General features: G+C 45.8%; 4 protein-coding genes across 7 annotated transcripts; 2 read left to right on the forward strand and 2 right to left on the reverse strand.

Moving 5' to 3' along the window:
- Nucleotides 1–537: 537 nt before the first annotated feature.
- On the reverse strand, nt 538–4,434 carry LOC102714112 (CTL-like protein DDB_G0274487). Of its 2 annotated transcripts, XM_040525720.1 has the most exons (5): nt 4,233–4,434; nt 3,848–4,120; nt 1,952–2,866; nt 1,625–1,861; nt 538–1,561 (listed from the first exon to the last, which is right to left on the reverse strand). In XM_040525720.1, exons 1-5 carry the CDS (start codon nt 4,251–4,253, stop codon nt 1,388–1,390), a joined length of 1,620 nt encoding a protein of 539 aa, XP_040381654.1. In that variant the 5' UTR covers nt 4,254–4,434; the 3' UTR covers nt 538–1,387. The 2 variants fall into 2 exon arrangements, with proteins under 2 accessions (XP_040381654.1, XP_040381653.1); XM_040525719.1 differs by having other exon boundaries at nt 538–1,861.
- Nucleotides 4,435–9,739: 5,305 nt separating this feature from the next.
- LOC102717079 (beta-glucosidase 26) lies at nt 9,740–12,938 on the forward strand. Of its 2 annotated transcripts, none has more exons than XM_015839615.2 (12): nt 9,740–9,920; nt 10,022–10,301; nt 10,392–10,450; nt 10,565–10,640; nt 10,737–10,808; nt 10,905–10,992; nt 11,089–11,332; nt 11,451–11,566; nt 11,746–11,963; nt 12,070–12,101; nt 12,209–12,311; nt 12,415–12,938. In XM_015839615.2, exons 2-12 carry the CDS (start codon nt 10,055–10,057, stop codon nt 12,693–12,695), a joined length of 1,536 nt encoding a protein of 511 aa, XP_015695101.1. In that variant the 5' UTR covers nt 9,740–9,920; nt 10,022–10,054; the 3' UTR covers nt 12,696–12,938. The 2 variants fall into 2 exon arrangements, with proteins under 2 accessions (XP_015695101.1, XP_006658055.1); XM_006657992.3 differs by having other exon boundaries at nt 10,053–10,301.
- Nucleotides 12,939–12,960: 22 nt separating this feature from the next.
- On the reverse strand, nt 12,961–14,919 carry LOC107304661. Of its 2 annotated transcripts, XM_015839616.2 has the most exons (6): nt 14,789–14,919; nt 14,541–14,691; nt 14,122–14,468; nt 13,950–14,019; nt 13,545–13,607; nt 12,961–13,334 (listed from the first exon to the last, which is right to left on the reverse strand). In XM_015839616.2, exons 1-5 carry the CDS (start codon nt 14,917–14,919, stop codon nt 13,560–13,562), a joined length of 747 nt encoding a protein of 248 aa, XP_015695102.1. In that variant the 3' UTR covers nt 12,961–13,334; nt 13,545–13,559. The 2 variants fall into 2 exon arrangements, with proteins under 2 accessions (XP_015695102.1, XP_015695103.1); XM_015839617.2 differs by lacking the exon at nt 13,545–13,607.
- A 973-nt stretch (nt 14,920–15,892) lies between these two features.
- LOC102714392 (probable glycosyltransferase STELLO1) lies at nt 15,893–18,661 on the forward strand. The gene is made up of 3 exons (XM_040525763.1): nt 15,893–17,591; nt 17,765–17,891; nt 17,972–18,661. The coding sequence occupies exons 1-3, from the start codon at nt 15,982–15,984 to the stop codon at nt 18,446–18,448; spliced, it is 2,214 nt and encodes a 737-aa protein (XP_040381697.1). The 5' UTR covers nt 15,893–15,981; the 3' UTR covers nt 18,449–18,661.
- The last annotated feature ends 294 nt before the right edge of the window (nt 18,662–18,955 follow it).

Genomic DNA, 18,955 nt, shown 5'->3' on the forward strand with positions numbered 1-18,955 from the left:
TCGCATTCAATATTAGATAGCTCTATTCTAAAACAGATGAAGTATTTAATATAGTATAAAAATTGAATTAATTGTTATTAATTTAATTTAGAATGAAAAAATAAATACTTAAGCTATCATTCAGGAGGTTAGGAAATATACCTACGATAATTTATAACCGATAATAAATAAAAGAACAGCCTGTACCGGATGTTCAGGGGGGGGAGAACATTGAGGGCTTGTTTAGTTTCTAAAATTTTTTCCAAAAACATTATATCGAATCTTTAGACACCTAAATAAAACATTAAATATAGATGAACCAACAAACTAATTGTACAGTTACGGAAGAAATCTTGAGACGAATCTTTTGAGCCTAATTAGTCCATGATTAGCCATAAGTACTACAGTAACCAACATGTGGACGGATTAATTAGGCTCAAAAAATTCGTCTCGCGGTTTCTATACTAGCCGTGAAATTCGTTTTTTTATTCGTATCCGAAAACTACTTCCGACATCCGGTCAAACGTTCGATGTGACCCCTTTAGCAAAAATTTTTGCCAACTAAACGACCCTGAATTCGACGTACACCTACTTCATCAAATGAAATGCTATAGTCAGCAGATAGTTGATGAGCCTTTTCCAGCCGAGTCTGCCAGTACAGTAGTGGTTTATTTCCCTGTGCCACACTACACACCCACCACTCATCCAACAAAGCAAAACCCTGTAGATGTGATTTTCTTTTTCACTATCATGTACCCCCCATTATTGCGTGATGAACCAACCTATGTAATGTTGTTTATGTCCCCACAAGAATAGTCTGGTCCAACCACATGTCTGCTCTGATACTTTGCAACCTTCAACCATAAGATCCAGCATATGATTTCGTCTTGGAAATAATCACCACGCTAAAAAGACAAAAGTTGGATAATATTCACAACAATTTCCTATAAATGTAATGAAAAAGTCTCTTTACATACCTGAAATATGAAATGTTCAGGCTTGTCATCTAATTCCACTAACAAAAAAAATTGGAGGTGTCAAAAAAATGGGGAAAAATTTACAGAGCGAAAAGGATATCTAACGACAGGGTCGGTCGGCCCACAAATTCTCTCCTACTCTTCTCGCCGGATCATGTTCATCTGCAGTCAAAGTCACGTTATTTTATCACTGACATGTAAATCCAATCCGAGATCTATATGTCAGTGGAAAAGGGTACGGTGAATTCGACTGCAATGCCTCCTCGCCTGCGCCTTCCTGAATGCTCAGAATTCCACGGTTCCATCTCGAGCTGCTCTTCCAGTTCCACTCACGCACGCGAGGCTCAAGCTCAGATTTGCACGCGCGACACGACGAGAGATCACCAGCCGATCTAGCTCGTTCGTTCTGCTGTGTGGTCGGGCGCGATCGATCAGGCGGGCTGGTGCGGGAAGCGCGGCGTCGGCACGAGCGGGTCGCGGCCTTCCTCCATCTTGCGCAGCCGGTCCGGAATCGTGCGGTCGAACAGCCGCGACATGGGGTTCTCGGCGTAGCACACGTAGTAGCACCCCACGCACGCCTGAGGCAGCGCCATGCCGATCCGCGTCTGCGCCACACGGAAACTCGCGTTAGATCGTCGTGTTGAGAGGATGGGGGTGCAGGAACGAACCATGAGGTATCCGACGAAGAAGGCGAGCAGCGAGACGGTGGCGGTGTAGCGCCTGTGCGTGGCGAACGTCCACGAGCCGGCGAGCGCGACGCAGAGCGCGCCGCTGGTGACGCCGGTGAGGAAGCAGACGGAGCTGGTGATGTCCGAGTCCACCAGCGCCGGCATCCCCGGCCGCCGCTCGAACTGCTCCCACGTGCTCCGCGACGCCTGCACGAACCCTCTCCCGTACGCCGCGATCTGCAAAGCCCACCACCACGCAGCATCCGCCATTGTTAACCTCGCAGTGCAGCTACGTACCGAACGTCGGAAAGAGGGTGGGTGACGTACGTGGACGAAGGCCCAGCTGTTGCCGAACTCGAAGACGGCGTTCATGACGTGGAGGCAGCAATGGGCGCAGGAGAACATGAACTCGTCCTCGCCCTCGAGGAGGTTGAGGCCGCGGGCGAGGATGCGGAGCGCCTCGATGGTGGGGACGAAGAGCGAGCCGAGGCAGGCGCTGCCGAGGTTGTAGGAGAGCGCGCGCTGGAAGCTGAACTGCACGCTCGACTGCATCCCCCGCAGGTAGTAGAGCGCGATCACCCTGCTCGCCGTCAGGTTCGCCACGTTCCGCATCACCTCCGCCGTCCACATCAAGCTCAGCACCAGCCCCAGGATGGTGAGCCCCGGGAACCGGTAGTTCGCCGCGCCGATCACCGCCACGCACCACACCGAGATCCACACGAACCCCGCCGCCACCATCAGGTACGCCGGCCCGTTCAGCCCCCGGAACTTGTCCACCGGCTGCACCGCGCGCTCGAACACCTGCTCCGTGAACGCCACGCGCCGCGTCGCCCAGCACGCGTACAGCCCCGTCCCGATGGAGAACATCACCATCGCCACGCCGAGCCCCACGGTGGCCGGCATGGAGAAGCACATCAGCAGCGCGCCCACAGCCAGCGTCACGCCGAAGCCGGACCACAGGATGACGCGCACCATGGCGCGCGGCCACGCCCGCACCGCCTTCTGCCACGCGAACGCCAGCACGATGCTCAGCACCACCGCGCCCTCCACCGGCGGCAGCCAGCCCCGCAGCAAGCTCCGCTCCCGCCTCGCGTTGCGCGACCGCGGGTGCTGCATGATGTCCTTGACGGCCCTGAACACGAAGAACCCCACGGCGAACGTCGCCGCGGCGAGGTGCACCAGGAACACGCAAAGCGTGATGCCATTGGTGTACACGCGCGAATTGAGCGACGCGAACGCCACCTGCAACACAAGACAAAAAGTTAACTAATTTACTCAATTAGCAACCAAATTGGATTAGCATAGGACATTAGCAACCAAATTGGCACATGTCCTGCAACCTGAACCTTAATTTACTGCTTAATCTAACGGGCGATAGGTTAGGCACCTACTATGGAATATTGCCATGAAAAATCAAATTGTACGGTGAACTGGAGATTCGATTCCAAGCATTAGTGCATCACCCCCATCCTTGAGAGTATTCTATTAGGGAAGTATTAGTGCTTAAGTTACACATGAGACCTCTACTAATGGATCAAAGATAATACGTTAGGCTACATTGATTAAGAAATCGTGTCAAACACTACCACCTCTCTCCATCTTTTTCTGTCGCCGAAAGGTTGAGCAACTTTGAGCTCGCAGAGAACTGCACGCGTTGCTGATTTATCCGGTTGCTGCCGAGTGCAAGCATTGCTAATCTGCATGATCGATTCAGGCATTTCGACTAGTAAAAGGCTCTCATTTTTTCTTTCTTCTACTCAGACATGAGATTACCACAAAATATCTCCAAAACCCAACCAATTCTTTTCCATGTAAATTAGAACTGTACCAGCAGTGGTCTGCAATTCTATACGAGATTAAAATATTAAATTCAGCCGTCGATATCCTCTAAAAACTGTTTCTTGGGACTCATTAACAATTCATTCAGCCATTGTCGTTGCAGCGAAAGTCGCCACATGATCGCAGAATTTTTATGCCCAAAATGTCAAGTGGGGGAGGGATGGGGACTATACAAATGAGTTGCATGATCGAACAAAACAAAATTTATTGACATGTCTACCAACCAGCTGAGAGATGAACACAGTCGATCTCACTCCACACACCCCCACATGCCCAAAAAAGACTCAGCCAATCCCACTATTTAAATCAAGAAGATTCAAATACCACTGAATTTGTAAATTTAGAAAAACAAAATATCAGCAAATTGGGCATTTTTTGTAATACCTGTGGTGGGGTCTGCAAGACGGGCTGGAAAGTCGCCACCTGTGGCGGCGGCTCCACGCCGCCGGAGGCCACGGGGATGAGCGGCGGCGGCGCCTGCGTGGTGACCTGCAGCGGCGCCAGCGGCCGCTGCGCCTGCAGCCTCGCCACCGGCGCCCCCGGCGGCTCGTCCACCACGACCACCTTCACCTCCCTCTCCTTCGCCTCCGGCTCCCCCTCCGGCGCCCTCCCTCCTCCCCCTCCTCTTCCCCTCTCCGGCGCATCCTGCCGCGGCCCCTGCAGGCATCGCAAAGAGACAGCATCCAACAACCCCTTGAGCAAGAAGAACCACCACCACCCAAAGAGAGAGAGAGAAAAAAAAAAGAGCGCTCCAGCCAAGAAAGCGTACGGAGTTATCGGCGGCGCCCATGTCGTCGTCCCGGCGGCGCGTAGCGGAGGCGGGGAGCTGAACCGCGGCGGCGTGGCTACGGCTACTGCTGGGTCGTTCTTGGCGTCAGCGTAATGGCGAAGTGGCGAGGATTTGGGTTGGAGATGGGTGGGGAGCTGGGCTGGGCGTGGGCGAGAGGAGGAGGAGGGGGAGGACGAGGCGAGCGAGCGGAGGCGGAGGCCAATCTGTGACCGTTGGTGTGGCCTTTTCGCTCGTGCGGCAACCTACGTGTTGGTGGCTGCGCAGGGTGGGCGTCACCGGGGACGTGGTGGGGCCGGGCTGTCAGTGTACCGGTCGGTTTGTGGTGTGCAAGTTACTGCTCTGCCTTTTGTTTGGTGAGAAGTTTTCGGAGTTGGCACTTGGCATTGTCAGTTTGTCACCTGTCAAAATTGTTTATTATTTAAAATAGATTTGATTAAAAATTTAAAATTGTGATTGTCGAATTTTTTTTAAAACAAAACATATAATACACATTTATTTTCATTGTTAAAAGTACTGTCATAAAATTATAAATTTCTTATACTTCAAAAATTTATTCTAATAAATTGGGTTGTTGGAATTTTAGAGGTTTGATTAAACCATATCATATTGATTTTTTTGACCGGAGAGAGTATTATTTTTCTTTAGTTTGCACACATCTTTAATATGGATGAAAAAAAACCTTAGGAATAAAATAATGCTTTATCTAAGTAGGCATCATTATTTTCCTTTTATTATTTTTGGATTCTGGATCTTGGATCATTTTATAATTTGAGGTGAAATGATACAATGATTTGGGCTTTTTGGTTGGGCACACGTTGAGCATGCAGGCATGTAGGAAAATGGTTTTTTGGGCTGCTTTACAGAGAGGATGGATTGCCTGGTATGGTATGGTCCACGTGGACCAGCCGTTGCCACCTCTGAAACAACAAAGGGCCACGTCATATGCTTTGGTCCTTGACTCCTTGTACGGTAGCACATTCTTGGCATCTTATTTTCAGTTTTTCACGAGGATAACCGTATCACTGCTGCAGTAATATCTTTGCATTATGATGTGATTGTCTTTTGATCATGCTCTTTTTACCCGACAAGAAAAAAATGTTGAGAACATTTTTGTCATAGGGGAAAAAGGCTAAGGATACTTTAAAACGAGTATAACTTTTAAAAATAAATTTAGAACAAAATATTGTAAACTAGTTCGGAATGTGAGTATATAATAAACAACAAACTATATTATCTTTTCACCCATGATGTTGAACTAAATTTTAAATTCCAGAACTTAAATTTGAATATTTTTTCAATTTTTCTATCGTTGTAGTCTTGTAGATTATTTTTAGGCCATGTTTTTAGATATCTGTGTATGTGTGTATATATATTCCTTAAATTTATAATTGTTAATAAGTTATTTTGCTTATACTTAAAATAAATCAAAAGATGACCAGAAGTAACGCAGCCCATAAGCCGAGTCAAAAAGATTAATATGATAATCGATCATATCGTGTGAGTTGCGTGATCATCGTGGTCTTTCGAGGAGCGAGATCATTGTTGATACAGTCCAGATTCAGAAACATGTGCACGGGACTGCATTGCTGGCTTGCAGCACATTTGCATTTCCATTCAACTGCAGACGCCTCCGCAGAGCTGCGCTCCCTAGAAGATCCTCGCAAACCAAGTTTTACTTTGACGGCTTGGCCTGACATGCGTGGATCGTGTGTTCGATTCGTCCGTTGAAACTGAATTTCGATTGGTCAATTGGTGTTGGCGTTGTGCCATGTCCGTGCTCTTCTGCTGTCTTCGTGTCACCCGTGGATGTGATGCTGAACATACAGCTTCCGATTAGAGCCCACGTATAATAGTTTAGTCATTAGATTGATTTTAATATTCTTTGTATATATCTTTCCTTTTACTTATGTATTTAATATATCTATCGTAAAACATGAGTAAAAGGAATCAATTTTCTTTATTTTTAATTTTATATATCATCAATATGGTCTTAATAGTCTTCTATTTTAGTTGCCCTCGTAAGCATGTTTTTCCTATTGCACCGACTCACCATCGTTTGACCGTCAGACACAGCTAATAGTACTATTAGCATACTCCTAGTTGCTACACGAAGCTTGGACAGCGACAGATATCGGCATAGTCGTGTACAACTTGTATCCAGATTAGTGTTGAAACACCATGCACCTGTGAAAAATCGAATCAGGGCCTTACATGAAATGCTTTGAGATCGATCCGAGTTAGTTTGGGAGGTCCTAATCCGCTGTCGATTCGAGGCGACTGTAGATTACAAGTGCGTTTAGGACGTGAGACAGGGCAAAAGCATCAGGTCCAGCTCACGCCTGACTCATCCCAATTAAAGCCTGATGGCGCCATTTTCTGGGATTGTGTCAAGGTTACACAAACCTTAATATTGCTTCAGTTATGGAACTTAGCTTGAGTCTGGCAACTGGCAAGGTTCTGCAGCAGGATGTGCACTGTCCCTTTCTGCTAAGACCAACAGAGAATCAGAGAGATTATCTAAAGTAAAAGAGAATCAGAGATTGTAATGCAAGCTGAGAAGTTAATGTCGGACTGGAGCCCAGCATTCCATTCAGAACAAACTGTGGGCTATTCTTGAATTGTACTGTTTGGCCCAATACAAGGCCTGGGATGAACTATCAATATATGATGGTCAGGGTTGTAATACCTTTGGTATGCCGGCCGTGGAAATCGCGATTATCGTGATAATTGGGATCGGGGATTATGGACCGTCAGATGGGCCGTGGTTTTGGGAGGACTCGGTGAGTGATAACACAAATCCTGATGATGATATTTCTTATTGCTTCGTTGTTTCTAAACATCTTAGGTTCACGAGGTCACTATGGACAGTATTAGGCAACGCGCTAGTTCTTAATAAACTAGCTATAAATATATTTTAAAAAGATAAGAGATGAGAGAGAATAGCAGTGAGCTACAGCTACAGCACGGACTCTAAGATACAGTATGAGTATAATATATAAAACCATATATTAATATTCTATAGGTGTATGAGTTAGAGCCAGTAGGAACTCTAATTCATGTGCTTGCTGACCACCCTGCTCCTGTGTCATACTGCCATCTCATTATGAACCGAATCTCCAGGCTCCAGCCTTATCATCCTAGTTTCTCTCTCTCCCTCTTGGAGAATACTGTTTAGTACAATTACAAATCTATTTCGTTTATTATTATTTTTTTACTTTAAATTTAGAGTTAATTTAGAAAATTATTTTACCGAAATTTATTTTCAACCTTGGTTTATAGGTTCGTTAAGAATATGTGTATAAAAATTTTAGTTTCCGTGGCTTTCTACCCGTCTTCATCCCTAAACGTCACTCGTCGGCAGCTCGGCTCGGCGCGTCGCGGTTCGGTTCGCGGGCGAGCGATGCAGCGGAGAAACGGCCGCTGCGCGACGCGACAAACGGCGTGGCCGCGTTGGGTTTCCTTCCCGGCGTCTCGACCCCGCACTTCTTCTCTCCCTTGCGCGCGACGGGAGAGGTAGGGAGGATGGCCAGACCTGCACGCGTTCGCGGGAGGAGGGATGGCTGCGCCTGCCGTGCGTGCGCGCAAGAGTCCGGGGAAGAGGGATGGATGAGGGTGATGTGCACGCATGCACCGGCACCGGACCTCTTCCGTGTCCACGGCGCCTCTAGTCTCCTCTCGTCTCGGCAGCTTGGCAGTGAAGAAGTAGTAGCAGTAGCTGACAAATGGCTCTCGCCGGAAATTGTTTTGTCTAGTTGTAAATTTGTAATGCGTTGTGTATGATGCGCTGCAGACATGGATATGCATCTCCTGCTGCAGCTAGCAGCCGCGATTGCCAATTTGCCATAGGTTGGCCTGAAGTGAGTAGCAATGTAGCATGTCGTACTCCATCTGTCCTAAAAGATTTTATTCTTAGTATACCTCACATATACTGTACAAAGCTATGAGCCTTAGTACATTAGTTATCTATTTTTCTAAAATTTGTATGTATTTATCTCATATTTTTATCAAACTCTAGTGCAGTAATTACTTTAAAAAACCGATGTTTGTGCGATAAACAGGAAGAGTTAAATCTTTTTGGGATAGATGTTGTAGTATATATATCATCCCTATGTCTCTATTATATATTTCGAGTTTGCTACTGCTGTCAGTTCAGAGTATTCTGATCAGTTGCCGTTAATATTGTAACTGCACTTTAGCGACCGAACAATATCTCCATCATCTAAAGACTCCACCATCAAAATTCGGATCCAGCGACTCAGATTCATTGCTATAAAGGCAAATTTTTTAGTTATTCTGCTACAGAAAATATGTGCGACATTATTGTGCGAATCTGAATCCTCTCATCGTATGACACTAATTCATCTGCTTAAATTGTAGTACTAATAGCAATTGCACCTAATCTGTACCCGACTCAAGAGAGTCTCTTGTAGGGATATGGATTACCTACGGTTATTTGTTGTGCAATAGTCGAAAGTATTCTAAACCCTCGAGAAAATATCCCCTCGTATATTGCATGTTATCCAAATAGTCATAAAAAAGTTTAAAAAAATGTGAAAATAAATTAATATAAGTTATATCACTACATAAATGTGCAAGTTCAAATATGACTTCTATAATCCATAACAAAAATAATAAATTAAACTTTAAATAGTATACGTGTACTCATAGTTATATTTGTTATTTTTGTTATGGATTATAGAAGTTATATTTGAACTTGCATGCTTGTATAGTGATATATCTTATATTAATATATCTTTACAATTTTTTTTACTTTTTTAATAACTATTTAGATAGCATGCAATAAACGAGAGGATATCTACTCGAGATTTTAAAATCCACTCTTTAGATGCATCTCATGAGCCTACATGTTAGCTGTTGTTATTCCAGTCTTGTAGGTCCCTGAGGAGTCGAGGCATATGGATAATATGCATGCTAAATATACACTCTTGTCTTAAATAATTGTTATTGGAAACTGTTTACTTTTTAGATTTGATCATTTGTCATTTTGCAAGAAAATTTATGTAAACTTAAAAAGAGTCATATTGGCAATGTTTATTCTGCCATAAATACAAACATGCAACTCCTGTTAATAATAAATTAATTATTTAAAAGATATTAATGGTCAAAGTAGAAGCATTACTAGTCAATGGAGTAAATAAGTAGGGAGGGAGCATATATGTGAGGTTAGATGGGCAGTATATCACATGATTAAGTTGTGAACACTGCGTCAAGTAATATCCCCTCCGTCCCATACTAAGTGTACCTTTCCAGTCTAATTTTAAACTAGAAATGGCTCCTTTATTTTGGGATTGCCACGCTTATATGTCAGCTTGAACTTCTTCGGTTCCAATCATTCATTCAATCACTTCATAGCACTGGGTCCATCAAGTCATCAAAAGATAAGACCGAGGCCACAACAAACAAAGTTGTGCACACCACAAGTGAAACGTAGAAGTATAAATTTCCACAAGAAAACTAGAGGCAAAATGGCAAATTGTACAGCCCTTTCTCTCAATCCGGATTCCCAGGCATTTCTTCTGTTGCAACACCCCACCATTCCAGGCCTTCAGTTTCAGGTTCAGGCTGCCCCCAGCTTAGCTTGAGAAGCAAACTGATCGCAGTAAAGCCAGATCTTAACCACAAGGTGAAAAACTGCAGTGGTAACTGGTAAGAATAACCAGTACCATGGCTTAGCTTTCTTTCTTTCTTTCTTTTACCTCCCTGTGTTTTTATAAAGCCATCGGAAGGCACGGCCTTTTTGTCTCCAGAGTACTTCTTGCTCCCTCTGTGTTCATGCAGACATGATGAAGTTCATAGCACTGCAGCTCACACTAGCAGCAGTGGTAGCAGCTCATCTGCTACTGACGCTGCCACCGGCACAATGCTACTGGCTCAACCCGGAGATCTACGACGCCGGCGGGCTGAGCCGGCGAGCCTTCCCCAAGGGGTTCGTCTTCGGCACGGCCGCGTCGGCGTACCAGGTGGAGGGCATGGCGAAGCAGGGCGGCCGAGGTCCTAGCATCTGGGACGCTTTCATAGAGAAACCAGGTAGGTAATCAGAGATTCAGAGTACTTCAGTGTTCGTGAGATGCAATAATGGTGCTCATTTTTGTGACTGTGTTCTTGTGTTCTAAACAGGGACTATACCAAATAATGCCACAGCCGATGTGACAGTCGACGAGTATCATAGGTATAAGGTGTGTCATGTGTATGATTCAGTGTTATTCTATGTTGATCATGTTTTCTGCTTGCTGTTATGGTTTTGTGGTGTTCCTTTCGACTCTGATGCCTGATGGTTGTTTGAGGTGTAGGAAGATGTGAACATAATGAAGAACATGGGCTTTGATGCGTATAGATTTTCAATCTCTTGGTCAAGAATTTTCCCGGGTATGTTAACCATGTCTGTACCTGCAGCAGTTCTTTTGGTGTTGGCTGGGACTTGGGTCAATGAAGTTTGTAATGTGGAGTTTATGTAAAATTTAGATGGGACTGGGAAGGTGAATCAGGAAGGGGTTGATTATTATAACAGACTCATAGATTACATGATCAAGAAAGGTAACTTTCACTTGCTTATCTTAGGCAGTACAAAGGTTCTCTGCATCAGTGTCATGACTCACAGCTCTGAGTTCTGACCTTCACTTGGTGAATTAGGCATCACACCGTATGCAAACCTCTACCACTATGACCTCCCATTAGCACTCCATGAGCAGTACTTAGGCTGGCTAAGCCCAAAGATTGTGTAAGCATTTCTTTACTCAGCAACTATAACATTCAAATTCATACGCTGATTCAAGCAAGAATTTGATTTTAAAAAAATGCGCATTGTGCCATGAAGAGAGGCGTTTGCAGACTATGCAGAATTCTGCTTCCTGACGTTTGGAGACAGGGTGAAGGATTGGTTTACCTTCAATGAGCCGAGATGCGTTGCAGCTCTAGGATACGACAATGGCCTCCATGCTCCAGGAAGGTGCTCTGATTGTGATGCAGGAGGCAACTCCACGACAGAGCCATACCTTGTTGCCCACCATCTCATCCTTTCTCATGCTGCCGCTGTTAAGCGATACCGCGAAAAGTATCAGGTGAAGTAGCCAAAAGACAGTTCAGTTCAAGGCTAAATGTGCACTATGCAATGTGATTTATCTCAGTTTCTGTCCATGCATGCGAGAATGAACTGCATTTTTTTTTCTAATTGAACAGCTCTACCAAAAAGGGAGGATTGGAATTCTCTTGGATTTTGTCTGGTACGAGCCATTCAGTGACAGCAATGCGGATAGAGCTGCAGCACAGAGGGCAAGAGATTTCCACCTCGGATGGTAAGAATCTGAAATCACCACCTGGTTCAGAATCAAGTATTATCAATATTGTTTACTACAGATTCAGTAAATTCAGGTCTAGCACTTACAGACTGACAGCAATGGTGTAGCCACGTACTGAAAGTCTGAAAGTACATTTGCTTTGGCATCAACAAACTGACATTATCATCCCATGAAAGGTTCCTTGACCCCATTATCCATGGTCGATACCCGTACTCGATGCTCGAAATCGTCAAGGACAGGTTGCCGACCTTCAGTGATGAAGAGTCCAGGATGGTGAAAGGCTCCATAGACTATGTTGGCATCAACCACTACACTTCTTTCTACATGAAGGACCCCGGGCCATGGAACCTGACACCGGTCAGTTATCAGGATGACTGGCATGTTGGTTTTGTCTGTAAGTTCTGACTGCTCCACCCCAAATCCTTCTGAATTTCTGATGCACAATTCAGTTTTTTGTACTTCTGTTAACTGGGTTAAATGCTCATGTTTTTTTTTTCCAGATGAACGAAATGGCGTGCCCATTGGAGCTCATGTAAGTCTGCAGTAAATGTAGACATGTAGTTCACAGTAGTATGTTAAACATGTAGAAGTTTAATTCCAAGTTAAATCATCACATTTTAGATGTATGAATTCACGCAGGCAAACTCCTACTGGCTTTACATTGTGCCATGGGGAATCAACAAGGCTGTGACCTATGTAAAGGAAACATATGGAAACCCTACAATGATCCTTTCTGAAAATGGTACTGATGCTATCAGAATCCCTGCTTCTCTGAATAACAATTTTGTTGACAAAGGAAAAGATTGAACAAGGGTCACTTTATGATCAATGTTATGCTCTTGCAGGAATGGACCAACCTGGCAACGTCAGTATCACTCAGGGGGTGCATGATACAGTAAGAGTCAGGTACTACAGAGACTACATAACTGAGCTCAAGAAGGCGATAGATGACGGCGCCAAAGTGATTGGGTACTTTGCTTGGTCACTGCTTGACAACTTCGAGTGGAGGCTCGGGTACACTTCCCGTTTCGGTATCATCTACGTGGACTACAAGACACTAAAGAGGTATCCCAAGGACTCAGCTTTCTGGTTCAAGAACATGCTCTCCAGAAAGAAGAGGAACTAAGCAAGCAGACAAGAGGATAAATGGCTTCTACTGTCAGAAGGAAGCTCACTCTAGCATATGCTCATCTTATTACAATATCACATTGGTCTAGCTTTTAATTAAATGTGAAAATAACTAATGGTGTGGAGATTAGTAGCTTCATTGGCTTTCACAATGGAAGGAGAAATAAATGGACTTCATTACAAATTTGTTCATGAGGATCGTAGGGTAGTTGTACAATGAAGAGCTGACAGAAGTGACTACTCAAAATATCCAATAATTCCAATTCAACAACATGATTTCACTCTCACAGAAAAGTTCAGACATCATTTAACTGAAAACAAAATATCTTAAAATGGAACTCATTATTCTTAACTATACCAGTTCAACATACATTAATATAAAGAGAGATCACCTAAAATTTCTGCTTATACGATCTTATATCTATATTTCTATCCAGTAGCCTATATTTACTGATGTCTTTGCAAGTTCTTTCTAACATGACAACTTTGGTTTCCCCTATGCCTATACAACAGGTAGTAGAAATTACTAAATACCGCTCACTGCTCAGAAGTTACTTGGCAATTCCAGTAGCTTTAAAGTTACCATCTCATTTGCTATAAACACAACTTAGTTTACTTCATTGGATCAGCCTGTGACCTGAAAATTCATCAAATGGAAAATAGTACACATGAGAAAACATGGGAGTCGGTAAATCTAACAAAGTATTCTCTCCGTTCCATATTGTAAGTTTTTTTAGACACATATACAAAACATATATATTGATACATAGATGAATCTAGTCAAACCAAGAAAATCTTATAATATAGAATGGAGTATTTTGCAAAGTTAAGAAAGGCATTAGTTTACCACAAATTTCAGAAATCATTCTGTGATGTCTGATTGTGCAGTGATCATCAGGTTCCCAAGTTCCTAACATGCAACTGTTGCTGTCAACTTTGCCTGTGCAGAGCTTAAATAGAATTTCTAGAATGGAGTACTAAAGAGTGATCAGTGGGCACTAGTGCAAACTTAAATCAGATTTAAAACCTGCTTAAATGTAGTCTCGCTGCTGGCCCACTTGAAATTTACTAACCTCACTAACTCGATTCAATAAATTTGCACATTATCAAAAGGGTAATACTACTCCAATCTCAAATTTGCGTAACAGCGGAAGCTACAAAACAATGGATCACCATCATTCTACAACACAAAGCATACATCGAATTTTGGATTCCTGTTCCAATGCAAATAGTTGGCGTAAATTTCACATACCATGTAAACATACGGATCACGGCGGCCACCAGTTCCGGAACGTCGCAAGCAGCCCCGACGCGTCAGCAGCCTGCGAATTCCACACAAATAGACTTGCATTTGTAGCAACATGACAAATCATTTCAAAACCACTTCAATTTCCTAAATAGAAATTGGAAGCAGCTTGGCTCACCAGCGCAGCGCCTTGCTTGTCCCGGCATTGTCGCCGATGGCAGCGCGGATGGCCGTCTCCGTTGCTGGCACCGCTTCCGGCCGCGATAGCCACTTCATGATCGAGTCGGCCCTTCGCGGCAGCTGGTCGCCACCACCACTCGCCCGCGGAGGCCGCTGGGATCTCCTCGACGTGGCCGTGGAGCTTGCTGACGCAGCGGCGGCGGCGCCCGTGACGACGCTCCCCTCGCTGGCTACAGCGCTGTCCATCTCGCTCTCGTCCTCCTCGTCGTCGATGTGGATCCACACGCCCTTCCTCTTCTTCGACAACTCTCCCTGAAACAGCGTGTTCGTTGCCCTGGCGAGCACCTGAATCCGAGCAGAGCCATTAGCACCGACGAGACTATTAGCGATCACGATTTAGAATATCAGATTGTTTACCTTGGGGTCGATGCGGCGGAGGGAGGCGACGACGGCGAGCACGCGGAGGGGGTCGACGGGGCGACCACGCTGCGCCGAGTCGGACACGCACGACCTCGCCGAGGTGCCGGAGTAGGACGCGGAGGAACCCGAGTAGGACGAGAGCTCGTCGCTGCAACGCGAGGAGACGCGCACGGGACGGTGAATCTATTTGCTGCGCCGGAATACCGAATGGAGAAACCGGGAGAGGTGCATGCGGCGAGAGGTACCTGAGACTGGGAGGAGGTGGGGACGGGGACGGCGCGGGCGACGAGTCGGCGAGGAAGAGGAGCGCGACGGCGCCGGCGACATCGGCGAAGCTGGGGAACGCCACGGCGGCGGAGGCGGGAGCCGAGTCCATCTCGTTGCTGGCAAGTGAGGGAGGAGGCTTGAGATTTTGTGGGGATCAGGGGACAAAAATTTGAATCAAGCGTGTCGGGGAAGCACGAGAAGCGAATTTTTTTATTTTTAAATTTATTTAATAAATAATTACAAAACTATATTTTTATTTTAAAAATTTAAAATCTAACATCATCGTGCCCTTCTAGAGAGCAGAATATATAAAATGTCCAGTCCAATAGAAGGACACGGGAGTTGCGTGATAGACGGTAGGGAGACCGCATGGGACGGCGATGGTAGTTTTATAGTTTAGACCCTTGAGCAGCAAGGAGACAAATTACTAAATTGCCGTGCGTGCCTCAGATCGGACGATTGAACCACGGTTTGATACATATATTTATAACATATATAATTATTTAATCACACGTTTTTTGATGGCTTGGTGGGCACCACCACTCTCTTCTGTCGTATCATAGAGACTAGAGGTCCGATGTTCGACCTCTGGTCAATGGCAGTTGAGTTTCAAGGCGTGTGTAATAGTTTGTTATTTGTGATTGAGTTCCAAAGCACGCGTAGCAGTTTAGCAATTTGTCCCCTTGTCGTCCTTACAGTAATGGGCTAAACTGGCAAACTGTCATCACGCCGATTATGGTCATCCCCGGGGCCTCCCGTCGGCTACCACGTCAACTCCCGTGCCCCCTTTCAGAGAGTGTTTTATACATTCCGCCCCCAGAAGAACGTGAGAAGATTAGATTTGTAATTTTTTAAATAAAAATATAGTTTTGTAAATTGTTTATTAAATGAAACTAAAAATAAAAAATTCGCACGAGAAGAGAAGGCAATAAAGCAAAGGCCCATAAATAAGTGGCCCATCTACGGCCCACGAAGGCCCATGGTTTGGTCCAAAATGGCACCCTCCTCGACTGAACAGCTCAACGAACCGGCCCCCTCGCCGGCCGAACCGCCGGCGCGAGCACTCCGGTGGACCAGAGCTCGACAGCGCCACTACCGCGTGGAGTAGTGGTACTCCACACCGCCACCAAGTCGCCTCTCCCACCCGCAACTAGCACTGACCACGCCCAAAATGGCACCGCCGCACGCCTCGGCCTCCTCCTCCAGATGCCGTCTCGTCTACGTCGTCCTCGCGGCGCTCGCGGCGGTACCGTTCCTGCTGCTGCTCCTCCGCGGCGGCGCGTCCCCCTCCGCGCTCTGCCTCGCCTCCGCCCGGTCCGGCCCAGCGGCGCGCAGGCTGGTGTACCCGTCTGTCGCCTGGTCCCGCGTGCCCCCTCTCCCGGTGCTCCCCTCCTCGCCGCTCCCCGCGCTACGCGCCTCCCGGTGGATCGTCTTCTCCGCGGCGCCCCACCATGTGCGCCACCGCCCGCTGCCCGCCGTCCCCGGGTGGCAGCTCCTCGCCGTGACCGACGAGACGACGCCCCCCGACTGGTCGCACCCGGGCGCCGCGCTGCTCACGCTCGCCGACCAGGCCCGCCTCGGCTTCCGCTCCGTTGCCTTCCTCCCCGAACGGGGCCACGCCCGCAAGGCCGCCGCGTACCTCTTCGCCGTGCAGCGCGGCGCGCGCGTCATCTACGACGCGGACGCGCGCAACGCCGTCCAGGGCAATAACCTCACCAGGCACTTCGATGTCGATCTGGACCAGCGCCAAGGCGGCGACGTGCTCTTGCAGTACAGCCATGCGGATCCAAACCGCACGGTGGTGAATCCATACGTGCACTTTGGGCAGCCGTCGGTCTGGCCGCGGGGATTGCCGCTGCACAAAGCCGGGGAGGTGGGTGTGGAGGAGTTCTACACGCAGGTGTTCGGTGGAGGGCAGTTCATACAGCAGGGGCTGTGCAATGGCCTACCAGATGTTGATGCTGTGTTCTACTTCACCCGGAAGTCATCGGAGATGGAGCCTTTCGATCTCCGGTTTGATGCAGATGCACCTAAGGTCGCACTTCCTCAGGGCATCATGGCTCCAGTCAATTCAGTTAATACACTGTTCCATTCACCTGCATTTTGGGGGCTTGCATTGCCAGTATCAGTGAGTCCAATGGCAGCAGATGTTATACGTGGGTATTGGTCACAGCGAATATTGTGGGAGATTGGGGGTTACTTAGTGGTTTACCCACCGACTGTGCACCGTGTGGATAATGTGCATGCTCATCCATTTGATGATGAGAAGGATATCCATGTCAATGTAGGGAGGATGATAGATTTCCTAATGGAGTGGCGGTCATATAAACAGACACTCTTTGAACGTATTCTTGATTTGAGTTATGCAATGGCTGAGGACGGGTTCTGGGGAGAGAAGGATTTGCAGTTCATGGCTGCGTGGCTGCAAGATCTGGTCTCTGTTGGCTACCAGCAGCCAAGGTTGATGTCGTTAGAGATTGATCGGCCAAGGGCAACCATTGGACATGGGGACAAGCAGGTGTTTGTCCCCAAGAAACTGCCTGCGGTGCATCTTGGTGTTGAGGAGATTGGGGAAGTAAGCACTGAGATTGACAATCTCATAAAATGGAGGAAGCACTTAGGTGATGTTGTGCTTATAGTGCACTGCACTGTACCTGTGGACCGTGTTGCACTTGAGTGGAGGCTACTTTATGGTCGTATATTCAGGGCAGTTGTTATTCTTTCAGAGCAAAGCAATTCAGATCTTGCAGTCGAAGTGAGCAACCTGGCACAAGCTTACAAGTGAGTGCAATCAGCTTGATATTTAAGGTTCCAAGTTTCTAACCAATCAACAAAAAATGTTACACTTCAATTCATAATAACTCATAATCTTACTGCATCCTGTAAGGCTTTATCTGCTTGAATATACAAATCTTGCAAATTTTTAACAACTCACTAATATATTTTCACTATAGGTCCTTGCCAAAGGTGTTTGATCGGTTTTCAGGTGCTGAGGGATTTATGTTCCTTCAGGATCATATGATCCTCAATTACTGGAACCTCTATGATTTTGACAAGGCTAAGCTCTGGATAACTAACAAGGTTCATGCTTGTGTCCTGGTCATAAAATATACGTGTGATTTTTTTAGTCCTATCAAATTAACTCATCTGTTTCTCCATAGGTGAAGGAATCATGGTCAGATGTCCCCTTACATGGCAATAAAATTGAATGGTTCGTTAACCAAGCAGATATGGTAAAAAAGGCAATTGCTAGCTTCCCATTTCAATATCAGGCCAACTACAAAAGAAGTGTCAGTGAAGATAAGATAATTCATTGCAACAGTGAGATATTCTACATACCTAGACGCCATATTGGCGACTTTTCATATCTAGTTCAAGCTATCAGAAGCTTAGACATTCATCATAGTATTGCTGTCCCCATGTTGTTCCTTGCAATGGATTTGCCAAGCAATTTTGAATCAAAAGCTTTGACCAAACTTGTTTATAGGACAAATATGCCATCAAATGCCACTTTTGCAACAATATACTCTGCTCAAGCACATGCAGTGTACCCTATGAAGGTTCAGAATGAGAAAGATTTTGTAGAGCTAATCAGAGCCATGGCTTCAGGTGATCCATTTCTTATGGAATTGATCTGACATAGGAATTCATTGAAACTGTATACTTCGGGTTGGCAAGGGAAAACAAAACAGTGGTTATTCAGTATATTGTTTTGCTCCTCTGCCATCCATTTCAGCTGTAAGTTCAGTTTAACGCCCTTTTTGTTGAGCAAGATATTGTACTGTTTCCTGATGTCATTTACATGTAGAATCGGATGCAGAAGTTATTTTAAGATTGCAATGTTGACAATTCAAGTGCTAAGGTTCTCATTTTTTGCTTGCTACTGTAGTCATATGTGGCCACATTAGGATAACACACATTTTACTGTTGGCTGAAAACCTGTTTTTACAAACTGAATCAATTCTGTCCTTCTATAATGAATTGCAGGAACTCCCTGCCCTTTTGGAAATTCCCGTTTTTATGTTGTTGCAATACAAATGTTGAAGAATCGCAAAACTCTAGTATAGCTCTTTGTTAAGATAGTTACTGCTGTTCTGTGTTTACAACCACCTGCTTTAATTCCAAATAAGTATCAAATTTTGGGG

This window comes from Oryza brachyantha, chromosome 7 (assembly GCF_000231095.2).
Source record: "Oryza brachyantha chromosome 7, ObraRS2, whole genome shotgun sequence".
Classification (NCBI taxonomy): Eukaryota; Viridiplantae; Streptophyta; class Magnoliopsida; order Poales; family Poaceae; genus Oryza; species Oryza brachyantha.